This window comes from Amia ocellicauda, chromosome 23 (assembly GCF_036373705.1).
Source record: "Amia ocellicauda isolate fAmiCal2 chromosome 23, fAmiCal2.hap1, whole genome shotgun sequence".
Classification (NCBI taxonomy): Eukaryota; Metazoa; Chordata; class Actinopteri; order Amiiformes; family Amiidae; genus Amia; species Amia ocellicauda.
This window is the reverse complement of record NC_089872.1, coordinates 2,655,960-2,674,463: the sequence shown is the minus strand read 5'-3', so window position 1 is coordinate 2,674,463 and position 18,504 is coordinate 2,655,960. Positions and strand designations below refer to the sequence as shown.

Here is an 18,504-nt window from a genome sequence, read left to right as displayed (position 1 = left end):
GATACTTTAATGCACAAGCACACGTTGCGCCCCGCTCTAGTCGTCGGGCTAAACTCGATCTCCTAGCACCCCCCACCCCCGCTAGTTTAGATTGATATAATTTGTATGAAATTAATACTAACGTTTGTTGGAAATTGGAAAGCAATGCAAACACATGCAGAAAGTATCATTTTCTTTTTATTAAGATGGTGAAGTGGTTCAACAGTTGTATTATTGTTATTATTATTATTATTATTCATAATAATAATATTATAATAACAATTTTGTATTAACAACGTGCTGTATCGGTAAGCAGAATCGAAACGCGACAGTCAGTGAAGAAATGTACCTGTCTAGCAGATGTTAAATGCGCCACTATAAACCCGGCTGTGGTAAATCTTCCTGAATATACCTTTAACAGCGCATGTGTTGCGTGATTACTATTACTTGTGTTATTGTTATGTGACACTAAATCATAATGTGTATATTTATATATTTGCTCTGAGGAAGCTAAGTCGAAATGCGTAAGCATTATAATGTTCACTTTTTCTCTAATACATATTTTTTGAGACATCGGTGAATATGGACTGTTTTTAGACGGGAGCTGCTGTCCATCCTTCCTTGACCGGATAATTGTTCTATATAAAATCCCTGGGATAAAGCACCCCGCATTTAAGATTTATTAAAACTATTGTAACGCCAGCTATTTTTAAACTTATGTGTGTGTATCTCATAACAACATAACACACATAATAGTAATCACACAACACTTGCCCTGTAATGTGTTGCATTATTGAAGGATTATTGAAGGATTAATGAAATACTTGGTAGTTTGAATGTCTTTGGTCTTATTTTGTGGATTGATTGGATTAATATATATATATATATATATATATATATATATATATATATATATATATATATATATCGAGATATATATTTCATACCGCCCAAACTTCTAAAAAAATCGAGAGATTATTTTTAAGTCATATCGCCCAGCCCTACTAACAGCTGTTGGACAGAGTATGCTGGAGGACTGCATATTCAGTAATGTTGGGTATAACTCCACTGCCAGCGACACCGAAATAATCGTTCAATTGAAGGATAAAAAGGAACTACTGGTTCGTTCACGAGTCTTTTTTACTTAAGCAAAAGCACGCTCCATAATTTTATGCGTTTTGTGTTTATCATGACAATGTCAACTTCTACATTCATTATTGTAACTTGTCAAATTATCAGTTACAAAACATGTTTTTATAATGCTGTCGGGTCGATCTATTTTTATTTTCGAAGGTAAAACTAACAGCTGTTGGACGGAATACTGAGCTGGAGGAGCGTATTCAGCCATATTGGGTATAACTCTGCTGCCATTCAAATGAACGAAACAATTGTTCAATTGAACATTGAACGAGTCGGTCGTTCACGAGTTTTTTACTTAAGCAAACGCTAGGTACATGGGGTCGTCCTAAAACCTGCCCGGAGGCGCCCAGAGATCACATAGACTACTAAAACCTGCCCGAAGGCTCCCGGTGGCACTAGGTAATGCCCAGATATCAAAGACAATAACAGACATGATCAAGGACATATCAAGGCGATTTACAATACAAAGCAGTCACATCCCAGCTAAAACATATCGTTGCCACGGCGTTATGGCAACATTGTGTGTTAGCAGGGATTTACACTGTACTTAAATGTAGTCTGACAATACACAGTGCAATCTAAGCCCGTAAAGTATTGGAATAAAAACATTATTATTATTATATGTATTATTAGTATAGTATTATTATTATTAATAATAATAATATCCCCTGTGCTGTTGCTGTATATGTCATTTAAGGGGGTAAGCTATGCAACATAATAGTAATAATAATAATAATAATCATATAGTAGGTTATGTGATCTCCGGGTGCTTACAGGTGCTTACGGGCGCCTCCGGGCAGGTTTTAGGACGACCGGGTGCGGGTTTTCATCTGTGTTTATCATGAAATCAAATCAATAATCAACTAACTATATTCATTATTGTAGCCTGCATCCAATTATATTAGTTATAAACATGTCTTTATAACGTTGATCGGAGCACTGTGTGAATGGTGTGCAGGACAATCCGCAGAGACAGTCAGTATGAAGGCGAACGATTCAGTTAACGAGATAAATTTACAAGATAAATTAATGAATAAATAAATACAGCAGATCTGGGTTTCCCTCTAAAACATAAGGACTGGTTTAATAAATGCGTCCATAAACACCATGACTGAGACGTGCACACTTTAGTTAAATTAAACCTGCTATATAGTAGCTGGATAATTAATCGTTAAACGTGTGTATTTTGTAACTGTAACTTGCCCTGGTTAAGGACGTCTGATAGTAAATTATAAATGATACGGCAAATAGTATCGTTTGCAATTACAAATCTGTAGTAAGAGTAATAAATTAAGGGAGTCACGCTGTGCCGTTTAAAATACATATATACTAGCACAAATGATGATAATAATAGCAATACATATTTGCTATTTAGTATTATTGTTGCGCATGGAAACGTATTTTTATGGGGACGTGCTTGTCTGAATATAATGTTGTCTATACACGTTTAGCGCTTCCTGATATCTCTTAGCAGAAACGTGTATTATTACGCTGTTTAAAATCATGTTAAGCACAAAGAATAAAACACACAAAAGTCCTCTCCACGTCAGGCTGTGTCGCTCGTAGTGTTTCCTGTCTCGGTTTTTAAAACGAAACACAAACCAAACCCACAGTCGCTGCTCCTCCCATCAGAGGGACGGACTTAACAGCGGCCTGGTTTTGCAAAAAAAGCTCTGGGACGCGTCTGAGGACGGACGCGTAAACCAGTGGAACCGAGGCATTAGACTGTCATGCTGTATATTTCATGACATGGATATATAGTGGCTACACGGGACATATTTAAACCCAGCGCACTGTATTTAATAATGCAACACAGTTCATTCTCTGACAGATAAATAATAAGGGCGAATATCTGGATACTTACATTAAGATATATTGTCAATGTTAATCGGATCATGATACAGAGAGAAGTAACACGGTTATTTACGATGCGCTGGCAAACAAAATAAACTAAATTTTAAGTGATGTAATTTGTTTTATATATTGTTTCAATGTGTCCCGGTTTCTATTTTTAAATATCTTGTATAACTTATATTATAAGACTGTTAGATATCGTAAAAACATTTCAGCCCAAAGTTTATTGCACTTCAATGTAAACGGTATTTCAGCCTCCAGTTTAAAACACTAAATCCCAGAGTGCCGAGCGTCCTAGATGCGGTTTGACCTTCCGTGTCTCAAGGCTGGTTTATACTTCTGCGTCTCTGCGTACATGCGCGGGCGTCGTGCGCAGACGGTCGCACAGCTGTCTGCCAACATACGCGTCCATAGGGGGTATTGTCGCATTAAATTCCAATCTACAAATACGTAACTCGATATCTATGGTGCACCTACGATTGTATTGATGTAAATTAACACATACTGTCAATGACTTATTTTATTATTATTACAGAAACTACACGCACACACATACAAATTGTATCCTGTATATGCAGATTTATATTGTCTTGCTATAGTTGGCTAGACACTTAACACTAGAACATACATACACACGTCTCTGCATATGTGAATTTCTGCTGCATATCCGTTCTTATATGATACTATATATTTGAATTAGATACATATATGCCCTTTCTGCTGTTAAACTCCTCAAAATTAATGAGCTATATATACGTTGTTCTCCAACCGCCAGACCTGCAGTTTATGTGATAGGCTATAGCGCACTGAATAATACATAGCCGACAATATGGGCTTTGTAATCAAATTAGTTGATTGTGATTTATAATCACGTTGATTGGTGAAACACGCTATTTTCTACACATCATATATTAATTATTATCATTATTTATTTGATTAGATTTGCACTTGATAGCGCTCGTCTGATCGGCGCAGCCTTTGCAGTTCAATCCTGATCACGTTGTAAACCCGGGTCTCTGGATCAATGCCTTGATCATCACCTGTTTAATCATGAATGCGAATTGTTCATTCGTCCACGGAAAGCAAAGTACATTTTACCTTTCGTCCAAAATTGGCAAGCACGACATACGTGGGCATTTCGTGGGATAAAATGTGAATTATGTTCTCGAAATGTGTATTATATTAGCGATTTGTGCAGTTCGAGAGACAAAATACTCATTCTGTGGACAAATGCGTTTTGTGGATGCATTTTAAATACTTTCGTATATATCACCACATTGTTTCTCTGCGGCGGCGCTACACACAGACACACATCGCACAACGGTCGCCCCAGCACTGAGCGATTGGCCGCGGCTCTCAGAATATCCTGCTCAGCCAATCAGCGCTGGCCTGACGTTACGAAGAGACGCATGTGTGGACCTACGTAGAAGTATAAATCGGCCTTCAATCACTTCCTAGGGCAGCTGGACTTCTCGATAATGAGTGGAGATGCTGCCGGGCGCAGTGTAGGTGTACAGTTACGGCACGGCCAAGCTGAGGTTCAGCTGAACGTGGCCAGTGGAAACGGAGTATTACATGCTTTGGCAATACCAAAGAAAGAGGTCATATTCTCCTGAGAAATCTGATACTCTCCATTTCTATTTTGCTGGAAAGCTTATATGATGTGGTCTTGTTATTCAATCCACTATTGTTTGTATTTAATGTTCTAGGAAGTTTGCAGTATCCACAAAAATTCCAGACACAAAAGGCTGCCAGAAGTGTTGCGTAGGTAAGCAAAATAACAAAACCATCTTCTTCATGCAGCATATTGCCTGCTGGTTCAGCTGGAGTGAATTTCTGCATTTCCAAGTGTTTTGAATGCTAATTTGTATTCTCCCTTCACTGTGCATCACCTTGATGCAAATACACATTCCCAGTAAGATGTCATACATGTTCAGATTGCTTCACATGTGATATTTTTAAATGAGATTGTTCAAGAGACAGGATACTTTTAAAAATAACTTCCTCTACATACATTTGTTTTTACAAACCCTTTCTGCAGAACTCAGTCATCTGTGAAATAGGAATCAACCTCTATGCACTGTACTATTGATATTCATTTAAACAATGTTTTTTTTCTCTAATTGAAAAAACAAGTCCACATAAAAAAATGGGTATGATGAGTGGGTCAAAATGCCCTTTCTGTATATGAAAAACAATACATTCACTTGTTCTGTGTTTATGTAATTTGCATATATATTTGTTCAGTTTTTGTTTTTTTATGTTTAAAATATAGATACCATCTAAATACCAAGTATGAAATAGAGTAGACTCAATACATTATGTCACAAGGCTCAGATCTGATTTATGTTTTCATTACTGGCTACAGAGCACTTGAATATTTCCCCTGGTAAGTTGTCTTGCAGTTTAAGTTAATTGGCTTTAACAACAATTAATTCCAAGTGTTAAGATACTGACCTACCTATAAAACCAGAAATTAATATACATAGTTTATTCTGATCATTCTACTCCTTGTCCACAGTGAGAAATCCCTATACAGGACACAAGTACCTCTGTGGTGCCTTCCAGTCCAGTGTTATCCTTTTCGAGTGGGTAGAACCCATGCAGAAGTTCATGCTCATCAAGGTGAGTTCTGGGAGGCTGGCCATAGTAGGGTTGTTAGAGGTTCTTGTTTTGTGTTGGTTTTAGTTATTTGAGGACCTTTCATGTGCTTCCAGAACATTGACTTCCCCTTGCCATGCCCATTGGAGGTGTTTGAGATGTTGGTGGTGCCCGAGCAGCAGTATCCTCTGATCTGTGTGGCCGTCAGTAAGGGCACCGAACTCAACCAAGTGGTGCGCTTCGAGACTGTCAATCCGAACTCCACCTCCTCCTGGTTCACAGAGTCAGGTGAGGCATCCCATTACAAACCTGCTAGAACTTTGCTTGCCTCGTGTTTTACCAGAAAATACTACTGAAGGGGGCACTTAGTAGCATAACCATTGATAACCTCCACCTGGACTGCAGGATGCGTCCTATATTCTGGGAAGGGCTGATTACACTATTCTCAGTCCCGTGTTCCCTCAGGTAGACACACATTTGTCCAAGTGTTACATGGCGTGGCTTCTCAGGCATCGGCTGGTTCAGCCGTTCCAGCGTAGCAAATCCTCTGAGTTGTGTAATAGCTGCATTTGTAAGAGAAAAACAGCAAATGGTTTTCACAATGTGTTACACATTACACATGACACATGCATTTTCTCATCCCTTCTGGTGAAGCACATTGCCATAGCAGTGGGCTCAGATGACTAATTCTTGATTCCAAATTGGGAGAGAGAGTGGAATAATTGGAGATTCCAAAAGAGTCTTACTTTAAAAATCATAGGAGGCAGGGAATTACATGTATGCGGCCAGTCTCAATGCTGTAGGGTAATGTCATTAAAGAGATGAACATGGCATGAACCTGTAGGGAGCCATAAAAGTCCAAAAATTAACAACTCCACAAACCACAGTTTTGGCCCCTATACTTTTTATGGGCTTCTAAGTACCATAATCACAAAATACTTCTTCATGGATTGCAGGTTGGGCCCTCCAATCAAGATTGGTTTTCTGGGCTGTGAATAACTGGGCAGTTAGAGTGGTGAGAGAGAGCTTGTGAATCGTTCAGAATTATCTCTACATTAATTTGACCTAAAATGTGATCTATTCTTCATCTAAGATAATCTGAGTAGACAACACACACAAAGTTGTACTTTTCACTGCTTTATTGAACATATTGATCAAACATTCACTCTCTTTGTTGGAAAAAACATGTGAACCTTTAGATTTAGTAAATGGTGGCACCTCCTTTAGCAGCATGACTTCAGTCAAATATTTAATGTACCTGTTGATCAGATCAGATCACATTTTAGATCAAATTAATTCAGGAATACAGATCATTCTAAAGCATTTACAGATTTGTTTTTACCAGTGTAGTTTTTTTTTTTTACAGGATTCCAAGCAAGTGGCACACTATTGTTTAATGGGCTTAGGTGATTTAGATGTTAGCCAGGTTGACCTAACCCCACCCTACCTTGGCTGTCTGGGGTGGTGCTTTGGCATAATTGTGTGAGAGATCTGCATATCTTCTGTGCTGGGATGAGGGATATACAGTCAGTCAAGCTGGTTAACAGTTGGCACTCACAAAACTGTCATGAAGAAACAGTCAGCAGATCCAAATTGAAAGAGGACAATTCAATGAAGAATGCAGGGCAGGTCAAAACAATGAGACCTTATCTCAACTTGTATTGCATCCACAGTAACTGTGAAGTTTAATAATATAATGTTATAAAGTGATGTAAAGCAGTAATGTGCACCAATGCATTCCAAACGCAGTACAGGCCTGTTAACTGCATTTGATGTATATGGGATGAAATGTTCATGAGAAGTGACGATAAGGTATTTAATGCAGGATCAAGTATTATATAAGAAATGCACATTAAACATCTTCGGTGCCTATCATGAAATCAGGATGAATGGTGAGTTTCTGTGCACAGGTTTCAGAGGGCACATCTGCAACTCTGTTCTATTAGTACAGGACCATGTTGTGTTTCGATTATATTGCAAAATATTATAAAAAGAACCTTTAATGTGGAATGTTTGTTACATTTTTGAGAATATTTTGCTTTGCTTGGGAAGTAAAAATGTTAACGTAGTGAACAACCAGTTTTGTTTTTAGAGAATTGTTATTGGTGCTTAATTTAATTAAGACGTTATCCGAAGTGATTGAAGTTAGGCTTCTTGTTAAACTATAATGCACAACAATGTTTTGGGTAATTGTAGCTCCTCTTTTTTATTATTATTTTATTATATTTATATATGTGTGTGTGTGTGTGTATATATGTATATGTGTGTGTATGTATATATATATATATATATATATATATATATATATATATACTCACCTAAAGGATTATTAGGAACACCTGTTCAATTTCTCATTAATGCAATTATCTAACCAACCAATCACATGGCAGTTGCTTCAATGCATTTAGGGGTGTGGTCCTGGTCAAGACAATCTCCTGAACTCCAAACTGAATGTTTGAATGGGAAAGAAAGGTGATTTAAGCAATTTTGAGCGTGGCATGGTTGTTGGTGCCAGACGGGCCGGTCCGAGTATTTCACAATCTGCTCAGTTACTGGGATTTTCATGCACAACCATTTCTAGGGTTTACAAAGAATGGTGTGAAAAGGGAAAAACATCCAGTATGCGGCAGTCCTGTGGGCGAAAATGCCTTGTTGATGCTAGAGGTCAGAGGAGAATGGGCCGACTGATTCAAGCTGATAGAAGAGCAACTTTGACTGAAATAACCACTCGTTACAACCAAGGTATGCAGAAAAGCATTTGTGAAGCCACAACACGTACAACATTGAGGCGGATGGGCTACAACAGCAGAAGACCCCACCGGGTACCACTCATCTCCACTACAAATAGGAAAAAGAGGCTACAATTTGCACAAGCTCACCAAAATTGGACAGTTGAAGACTGGAAAAATGTTGCCTGGTCTGATGAGTCTCGATTTCTGTTGAGACATTCAGATGGTAGAGCCAGAATTTGGCGTAAACAGAATGAGAACATGGATCCATCATGCCTTGTTACCACTGTGCAGGCTGCTGGTGGTGGTGTAATGGTGTGGGGGATGTTTTCTTGGCACACTTTAGGCCCCTTAGTGCCAATTGGGCATCATTTAAATGCCACGGCCTACCTGAGCATTGTTTCTGACCATGTCCATCCCTTTATGACCACCATGTACCCATCCTCTGATGGCTACTTCCAGCAGGATAATGCACCATGTCACAAAGGTCGAATCATTTCAAATTGGTTTCTTGAACATGACAATGAGTTCACTGTACTAAACTGGCCCCCACAGTCACCAGATCTCAACTCAATAGAGCATCTTTGGGATGTGGTGGAACGGGAGCTTCGTGCCCTGGATGTGCATCCCACAAATCTCCATCAACTGCAAGATGCTATCCTATCAATATGGGCCAACATTTCTAAAGAATGCTTTCAGCACCTTGTTGAATCAATGCCACGTAGAATTAAGGCAGTTCTGAAGGCGAAAGGGGGTCAAACACAGTATTAGTATGGTGTTCCTAATAATCCTTTAGGTGAGTGTATATATATAGATAGATAGATAGATATAGCTATATCAACTGCACCACTAGATTGCTGTACTACTTTGAGAGCAGAATACATACACTGACTGAAATGGTTTTGCAAGCTTACCATGTTAGACTGTGAAAAGAGAGGTGAACTTGTGAAATGAGGAAGATTTTAACTGTATAAATCTGGATTTCTAGATGCACCGCAGACTTGTGTGATCCATGTCACACAGTTGGAGAGAGACACCATTTTAGTCTGCCTTGACCGTGAGTAACTGTATTGTTTGCTGTTGAAGCCTACTTGGTAGGGGAATCCTGTGTGGGTGGTTTTATTAAAGGACACTTTTGGAGAGCAATATTAACAGGACAGAGATAGAAGAATGATCGTCCACATTCAGGGGTAACTCCGTCCCAGGGCAGAATTATCAGGCCTGGTATTAAAGAAAAAGACCACGCTTGAAACATATCAACTTCTATTAATAAAGTTTGTTATAAAAATAAATTGTAATTAATTGTAATTAGATTTAACCAATCTAAATCAAATATTTAGAAGTCATCCAAGAACCTTCATAAAAACTTGACTTTTTTTCCTCAGGTCCCATTAAGCCTTTTCTTTGAGAAAAAAAAAAAAAACTATCAGATTTTGTTGAAATACTGTAATTGGGTGTTTTCAGATTGACAAAACACAGGTATGAAGTCCAATTATATTGCATATAGCTGTACATTGTGAATAATGTGTTTTATGATGGATTCAAATTAAACCCATATCAGTGAAGAAATGCTGTCTTTTGAATATTAATAATACATCTTTAAATCTGTACCATTAGTTTGGAATGTAAATGTTTGATTTGACTCTTTTGATGGTGTATTGATGTTTTTCCTTTAAAATCATTAGGCGCTTTTACACTGCTATTTCGGCTCCAGATCAAATGCATCGGTAGCATTTGATCCTGCTCACAAATGACAATGTAAACGCTCGGCAATCGGATCAAATGCACCTCTCGGAGATGGTACAGATCCGGATCAAATGCATTTGTAACATTTATGTGTGTTTATTTTGGTTTTAAAAACATATGCAAGTGTGTTGGTTTTACTTGTTAGAATAATTCGTAATGAGATAAAACAACAGTTTTTGATACAGTCGTGTTCTAAAGGACTAATTTAATATATCCATATAATGAAGTTTGGACTTGCTTGTTAGTGCGCATGCGAGGACCCCTGTGGCGGCTGGCAGCGTAAACGCAACACCACTGATCGGGATCAAATGTACCGATGCATTTAATCGGGATCAGAAATGGCCTATTGTGAGTTTCTTCACAGAGACTGTTAAAACTAGTGAAAACACATTCTAAAAACATAATTTAAAAATAATGAGATTGTAAGCTTCAGAAATGATTGTGCCATTGCCCTAACTTTGTCACCTCTTTTATTTTCAGGTTGTATAAAGATAGTGAATCTTCTAGGAAGGTTAAAGTCCAGCAGGAAGTTGTCAGCAGAACTAACATTCAATTTCCAGATTGAGTCTATAGGTACGTGAATGAAAATCCATCTTGGATGCAAACCTTTTCTTATTTTTTTGGTGTAATCACCAATTATTTGTGACTCAAGGTCATTTCAGGACATCAAGGTTATAGTCAGCTATGATATAGTGCAGACTAAAGGACTGCTGTCTGAATGCAAAGCTGTCTCCTTGGGTAGTCGCTTCTCGTCCGATGACAATATCCTCGGCAGTCAGATTCTTGAAACAGTATCTTTTCTGCTTGTTTAGCTAACAATGTTGCTGATGGAGCTGTTATAGACTTATTTTGTGTCTTTGTTCTGAGATAATATGATCTTTCCAAAACAATGCAACTTATTAAATCTGCCGATTTTCCTCTCACGCACTTCCTATGCGGCTCAATAAATCGTACAAAGCCTCATCGATCACACAAGTCCTGTAAATTTAAGATGTCCCTACACCGAAATTGGAAATATAGAGTGCACACTTTTTAATGACTTGTGTAATATTCATGTTACTTTACTCTGCAGTTACTTTACTTGCAAACAATATTGTTTAGAATGTTTACACTGGAGGCCAGTCAAGAACCAACAATCTTCAAAAGCATTGAAAGTAGTGGATAACTCGGCAAAGTGGGACAGTTTGATAATGTGAATGGAAGTGGTCTCTGGACCAGTACAGTGATTTTCATCCCTCTCACGGCAGGTCTAAATACACCTTTAACAAAACCAGAAAGGGTCTCATTTAGGTTTTATTTACTCGATCTCCTGGTGTGACTCACTGATGAATCAGGGAGAAATGGATGTTGTCTTGGCATTGTATAGCACTGTTTAGAAGGGACTTAATTCAAACCTTATCTCCATTTCATAGGCTAAATAATTTTAAAGGGCAGGGAGGAATACATACTGTATATCAGTGAAGGGATGAGGCTGGATTAGACGGCATCTAAATTGCATCCTTATGTTTGAATGTAAATGTATGTGTATGTATGTGTGTATTATTACAAAAAGTATTGTAACAATAATTAAAATAACAAAACACAGTTTATAATATATTTATTAATATGTAGGTTTAGGCCTTAGTGAGTGCTGCAATCTGAGCAGGGACACTGCTCCCCACCAACCCCACTCCCACCCTCAACCTCCTTTTGATAGCCTAGTATTTGTGTGCATGTGTCTGTGTATTATTTTTCTTTAATTGAACCAGGGGACCTTTTGAGCATGGGCAGTCAGATATAATCAATTATATTACAAACATGTGAATGGTTGTATTGTTGTGAATAGGGGACCCTATTTTGTAAATACCAAAGGGGTATAACCTTTCCTTATTAACTGGATGTCTCTGAGAAACGGTCTGTCTTTAGTTTGCCTCCAGGACAGTGTTTTGGCATTCTGGAAGCACGGCATGCAAGGAAGAAGCTTCAAATCCAATGAAGTAAGTAGAGGTTCACAAATCGAATTAGACAGTGTGGTAAGGCATGAAGTAATGGAATCCTTTTTTTTTTTTTATCTGAATGAAGAGCTGTTTTTTTTTAAACTCTGTTTTTCAAGAAAGCAATATTATGACACACTTTAGGTGTGGAATCTCTGAACTGTTTTAAAAATGCAGTAGTTCATTAGATTTTATAGCAGAATTTTGCAAGGAATAATCTCAAAAGTTAAACGTATACTGCAAATTGCTGGTGTTAATGCCCAGAGATTTTCTGAACAGGAGTCTATATAGTATCAGTACTATTATTACTAGAGAGGGTAAAGGTACATTTGAGATTAAACTATATTTGTTCCAGGTATGGAGAGAATTGCATTTATTATTCAAGATTGGTGGTGTTTAATTTCAACCTTTTTAATTTCCCTTTGAAATGGCAGATCACACAGGAGATTTCTGACAATACAAGGATCTTCAGGCTATTAGGATCTGACAGGTGAGTGACTGCAAAAACCTTCAGTCTAGATCAGGAAAGAACTGCTGGAAACTTTAGTGTATCAGAATAAAATACAGGGTGTTTATAAACTGCAATTCATTTGAATATTATTATTATTATTATTATTATTATTATTATTATTATTATTGATTTCTTAGCAGATGCCCTTATCCAGGGTGACTTACAAAATATAAGCGTAATACAAAGTGCAAAAATACAGTGCAGTACAAGGCATACCATTCACACAATAGAGTGCAATTCAAAGTATAATACATTTTACAAAATCCAATTTACACAATAGATGAAGTCTTACATCCTGGACTATAAAAGAATAGGTTGTGCTACATTGCTATAATGGCTTTCCTGACAGAGGACTGAATCAAGAAATGTTTGGATTTTGTAAGATAGTAACCTTCCTGGTAGTAAGGTTCTAATGAGGAGTGCTTTATTAAGGCTATAAGCATGCCATTAAAAATGTTTGCACTTCCTTATACATTGAGCAGCAGCAGGTACACTGGTCACCTGGTGGTCATTTTTTCCCACTGCCATGTCCATGATATCATTGGTGTTGCTTCAATTGTCCAGTAAATTGGATGCAGAGTAACAGAGATAATCTTCTAAGTCATTGCATGGTTATATAATCACCATGTATACAGTTTTTTGTTTTTAAACACTAAAATTGTAGTATCTAATTTTGTGGTAACGTTACATGTTTATTTTAAGCCTATATAGTGTGGGATTTCTACAAATGTACATCATGAAGATATACAATGCTTTCCCTTCTTAACTGGCTTCCCCTGTGTTTGCATGCATTCTCACTGCTGTTTCGTTTGAATTTATACGAAATGAAGAAACTCGCAGCAGTATAACTGTGTAGCGGAGAACAGGGCGTCTGGCGAGAGCAGGGGTCTGCCCAGGTATTGTTGTAGCTCTGAGCTCTCTTCCAGTGCTCCTTGCAGCATTGTGGTCAGCCAGTGTTTCATCTCTGATCCTCTGGAAAATAAACCTTTGGTCCTCTCGGGCAGGATTTATCAAAGCCTGTGTACCAGTACAATTCCTTTATAGATACAAACCTCCCTCATTATACCACTGTAGTTCGGGACAAGCATTGGTCTTAAATAGGGTTGGAATTATAGAGGTGGTGATAGATCAGGGTTAGGCAAATCTGGTCCTAAAGGGGCAAAGGGGTATCTGGTTTTAATTCTACCTCAGGTCTAAATTGTCCAGATCACCTGTTTATTCAAGATCTGCGTCATTTGCTAATCTGAAAAGCAACTAAAAAAACCTGCTGGAACCATGCCCTCAAGCGCTCATATTGCCTAGGCCTGGTATAGAGAGACAGCTACACACTAACTGTTTATTAACAGTGTGTGAGGATGTGGTATAAGAGGGATGATTGTATATTGTATACCCAGGATAAGGGTGTCTGCTAAGAAATAAATAATACAGCATGTGTTGTTGTTTTTAGATGGATTGATATGGCTTGTTATTACATGTTTCATATTAATTATGTTCAAAACTCATGGTCCAAAATGGAATTGATAAATCCAGCCCATGGTCTATATCTGATTCTGTATTCACATATCAGGTGTCTCTTGATTGCTTTTGCTTTGGTAGGATAGTTTTTCATTCTAGAATTCACCATGTATTGTACAGTGTGTCATGTTGAAACACCTATGAATACAAAATGGTAGTGTAATGTTTAATTTCCCTTCTGAGTCGGCAGCAGTGTGAACATTCCTAGTAGAAAAGCACATTTTCAAATTTTCTCAGAGGGGAAAAACAAAAGTTTTTCACGAGGTGCACAATATGTTCCTATTTTGTGAAGTGTCATTGAGTATATTGTGTTCAAGGACACTGGTAAATTAAAGGGGTTAATGTCAAAAGTACTCAAACTGAAATGAAAAATGTCCTGCTAGGAAGACATAGTGGGAAATACAATTAGTGTTGTTGTACTATACATTGAAAACATATCAGTATCTCTTGTTGAGGCTTCCCCTTTTGGCCTTTAATTAGATCAGGTTCTGTCCACATTCCCACATTGATCTGGGTACATTTGACTGCAGTGCAGGCTTAACCAGACACCTTTAAACTCCAACTCCAACAAAGGACAGATGGGCCCATTCCCTTTTGGCTGCAGACCCAGGGTCAGTCAGAGGAGTTGCTTCAGTACAGAAAGCAGTCTGCCGTTCCTCACCTCCTCCAGCCCTGGAGTCACGAGCGCAGGCTGACATTGATTAGCACTGGCTATTCTAGGCTTGACACAGATCAGAGCCCCTTATGAACTCTGTCCTCAATGCCAAACTATGCTTAGATTAGATGCATAAAATGTGGGGCACCTTCTGGATTTTTGTTGGTCTTTTCTTCACTATCATACTGCTGCCCCCATGTGGTTTCTTGAATGAATAATGCAGAGCTTTGAGTTGCTTTTGATTGAAGTCGATTACTTATAATAAAAGTGAATTTGTCAGCTGGGTAAGAGCTGTTTCTGAACTTCCTGCAGGAAGTTAATAAAGTGATCCTAACCTGACCAGCTAAAATGAATGTAGCTCATCAGGGTTGACTGATTTACATCAACAGATCTGAATTAAATCACTTAATTTGTTACAACCTGTTATACATAGTTTCTAAAGGAAACTAAAGGAATATATTTAAATACAAGTATTTTTAATTATACACAACATATTAAACCATATTTATAGGTACATTTTAAATCCTGCAACTTATTTCTGTATTCTGAAATTGAAATAACTATTACATCTATCGATTTTAAATGCTGTATACCTCACAGTTTCTTACTTTCTAATAAGTCAAATTTAAATCAATTCCATTTAAATTACAGATTCTATTCTAATGCATCAAAACAGTGATGAGTTATTCATATTGTAATCTACATACTTTTATTTCACAAAGCAATGTCTTGTTTTTTGTATTATTATTTCATTACATTTTATATTATTTATTGGGGAAAATAAATGTACAATCTCTATGGACAGAGAACATGTTAAACTCTTTACTGTTTATTATCTGCCAGTCATTCCTTTCTGTTACTCTAATGGTTACGGATCTTTCTGGAATCTGTTAACTTTTTTTACTTGCTTAAATGTATGGGATTAGCAAGTAGAGCGGTCGTATTATTATTTGTGCCTTAATTTGGCAGGGGAAGAAATAAGATTTTTGTATTATTATCACCAACCTGGTAGCTCATCCACACACAAAACACCTCAATTTACCCAGGTACATTTTAGTAAAGATGCAGGAATAAGTATGATGAGAGATGAGGTTGGAATACTCGAATGTACTCAAATGTACCAGGGAACAAAGAGATGGTCCCAGAGAGGACACGTATCCTGACAACAATCCTAAACTTATCTGAAGGTGATTGCCTACACTGATTGGAAGCCCCCATTCTATTTCATTCTGTGAATCCATGATGATCAATGAGCTGAGCTGCCGGGTTGGGGTTCTAGAAAGAGATTGCAGGCCACAGCTATTGAAGGCATTCTCATTCCTTTTAGGGATGTGAAGGTTCTGGGACTTGCATATGTTGTTGCTTCTGCCATTTCTTGGGCGATGCCTTTCATTGGTGGGGTCTGGACCAGATTCCTGTATCACTCTGAATTTTGGTGTTCTTTTTTTATTTTATTTGTATTGTTTCTCTCTGCAGAGTGGTTGTGTTGGAGAGCAGGCCGACTGACAACCCTACAGCGCACAGCAACTTGTATATATTGGCAGGACATGAAAACAGTTACTGAGGGATTTGCATGGAGGAAACATTTGGATGCTTCGGCGTTGGAGAATGCTCGGGATGCCATGGTTATTGGATAGGTTGCATTGGACTTGTTTCTTTTTTATTTATTGTGGCATGTAACAAAGATGCAGAGGATGTTTTTCTCGTTTTCTTTTTTAATTTCTTTATATATTTTTTTTGTGTGTTGCCACCACTACTAGTATCTTAATTTACCACACAAGTGCTTAATTGATTTATATTTAATCGTTGTAAATATTAATGTAGCATCTTTTTTTTTTATTTTATTTTTTTGGTGCAAATGACTTAATACAATTTTGAAGTTGTACACTTAAAAGACTCGTAATGTAGATATCAGTGCATATATATGTTGTACAGGTGTGCAGACTGTACAGATGTAAAGGTTTGTGAGCGATTGCATATAGTTATTGGGGTACTACTTTAAAGGGCTTGGCTGTGGAGTTCTTTTGGGGTACAGTATAAAAGTATTCAGAAGACAAGAGAAGCAAAGAGCCCATCCTATTAACACTGATGTTTTGTTCTTTTAAACATGATTTAATCCTTCCAATACAAATCTTTTAACCTATGCTTTTTTACTTCGATTTTTTTAAACTCTAAGCCATTATTCATTTAAATTGCTTGTGTTTTTAAAGCTGAAGCATACACTGGTGTTAACATTTTGCACAAAAGGTAAGGAATAATGTGATATACAGATTAATATTTTATATATATATATATGTATATATCTCATATATATACAGATTATATATACACGCACATGCGCAAACTGTGATATTGGGGTTGCGTTTCACTCTAGAATCCCAAATTAACAGGTGTTTGGCTCTGTAACTGACATCATTCTATATATATGATCTTTAAATTGTCCTGTTGTTCTTCTTTTTAAGTAGAAAAGTTTCAAAACAAAGCCGGAAAAGGTCAGATGCCTTTGTCCAGTGGGTACTATTGAATAACATTTGGTGTCTTAATTATACAGAAAATGTTTTATGTAGTAATTCTCACAAGGTATTTGTTAACTATGAAATTGTTGGCTGTTAGAAAACAAACAAAAAAGACAAAAACATTCCTTTCTTTAAGGTAGCTTAAAGTTGAAGCTAAACTGTTGTACGTTTTAAATGTTATGCCAAATGAAAATGTTCAGATGTTCGATACTGTCACGTAATGGCCAAAATGAGTTGGGTGACTCTACCTCGTGCAATGCTATCTTATAAACAGCGCATTAATGGAGTGTCTCTGGTAGCTGAAAAACACATGATGTTTTCAACTTATTAGTAATAAAATGCACACTACAGGATTGTCTGTTGGATAATGTTTCCACAACTTAAGATGTAATGATTATGAACAAACTAGTGTTTTCTTTTTCCTTTATTTTCTGCAACATTAACATTTTCATATTGGATTATGTATATACTGTAAAATAAAAATCAATTGGTTTTACAAACTGTACAATGATCTGCTTTTATTTTCAAACAGGCATGTTTCATCAAACTGTGTGGGCTTTATTGACAGGAAAAATTTTGGTAATTTTTTTTTTTTTTACTAAAAATGTATTGTTTTTGACATCTTTATTTTGAAAGGTTAGGGTTTTAACAGTATCACTTGTGTTGTTTTTACAGCATCTCATGTTAGGGCTAAATATCCCCAAGTTGACCAGTAATTGATATACAGAAAGTCTAGAGTTAGCCCAGTAATATTAGGATATTAAAATTGCTCATGAAGTAAAACAAATGTCAAAATGATATTCTGTAATAACCTGAAAGGCATCCGTAGTGACATCATTGCACCACACTCTATACACATTTCTGTGTAGAGCTTCCCAACACAACACTGCAGCACATTGACTGACTGTTTATTTATTCAAAACAGAGCAAACTCAGGATGAAAGAGCCCAAAGATGGTTAAAGTAAAAGTAAGTAAAAGATCAGAGTATAAGTTGCTTGGTGCCAGCAAATGCAAGAAGGGATTTGAAGATTTGAAATTTGTAGTGCTCCTTCAACTCCCTCTTTAGATAAATCAATCCATACATTCACTATAATACCAATCTAAACAAAACCTCTCCACAATGTGAGACTATTTAATGCAATCTACGGTCTGCAGAAACAATAGCCTCAACCTCAGAGACGCATTACACTTGCCTTCAGCATTTATACATTAACACACAAGCCTGTATAACTAAAGCTAGACCTACAAATGTATACCAAATATGTTCATAATGTATTCAATCCA

At 37.1% G+C, this 18,504-nt stretch overlaps 1 protein-coding gene across 10 annotated transcripts in view; it reads left to right on the top strand.

The window, feature by feature from the left end:
* Positions 1-17,727, top strand: part of LOC136718813 (mitogen-activated protein kinase kinase kinase kinase 3) — a 147,943-nt gene extending 130,216 nt beyond the window's left edge. For 7 of the 10 annotated variants that reach the window (XM_066696559.1, XM_066696558.1, XM_066696557.1 and 4 more), the window contains 9 exons: positions 4,683-4,741; positions 5,495-5,598; positions 5,691-5,862; positions 9,292-9,360; positions 10,530-10,622; positions 11,955-12,025; positions 12,457-12,512; positions 13,364-13,429; positions 16,180-17,727. In XM_066696559.1, the coding sequence (XP_066552656.1) occupies positions 4,683-4,741; positions 5,495-5,598; positions 5,691-5,862; positions 9,292-9,360; positions 10,530-10,622; positions 11,955-12,025; positions 12,457-12,512; positions 13,364-13,429; positions 16,180-16,267 (778 nt within the window). In that variant the 3' untranslated portion in view covers positions 16,268-17,727. The remainder of the gene's footprint in view (positions 1-4,682; positions 4,742-5,494; positions 5,599-5,690; positions 5,863-9,291; positions 9,361-10,529; positions 10,623-11,954; positions 12,026-12,456; positions 12,513-13,363; positions 13,430-16,179) is intronic. The other 3 variants (XM_066696564.1, XM_066696561.1, XM_066696565.1) reach the window with 1 other exon arrangement.
* Positions 17,728-18,504: the final 777 nt, after the last annotated feature.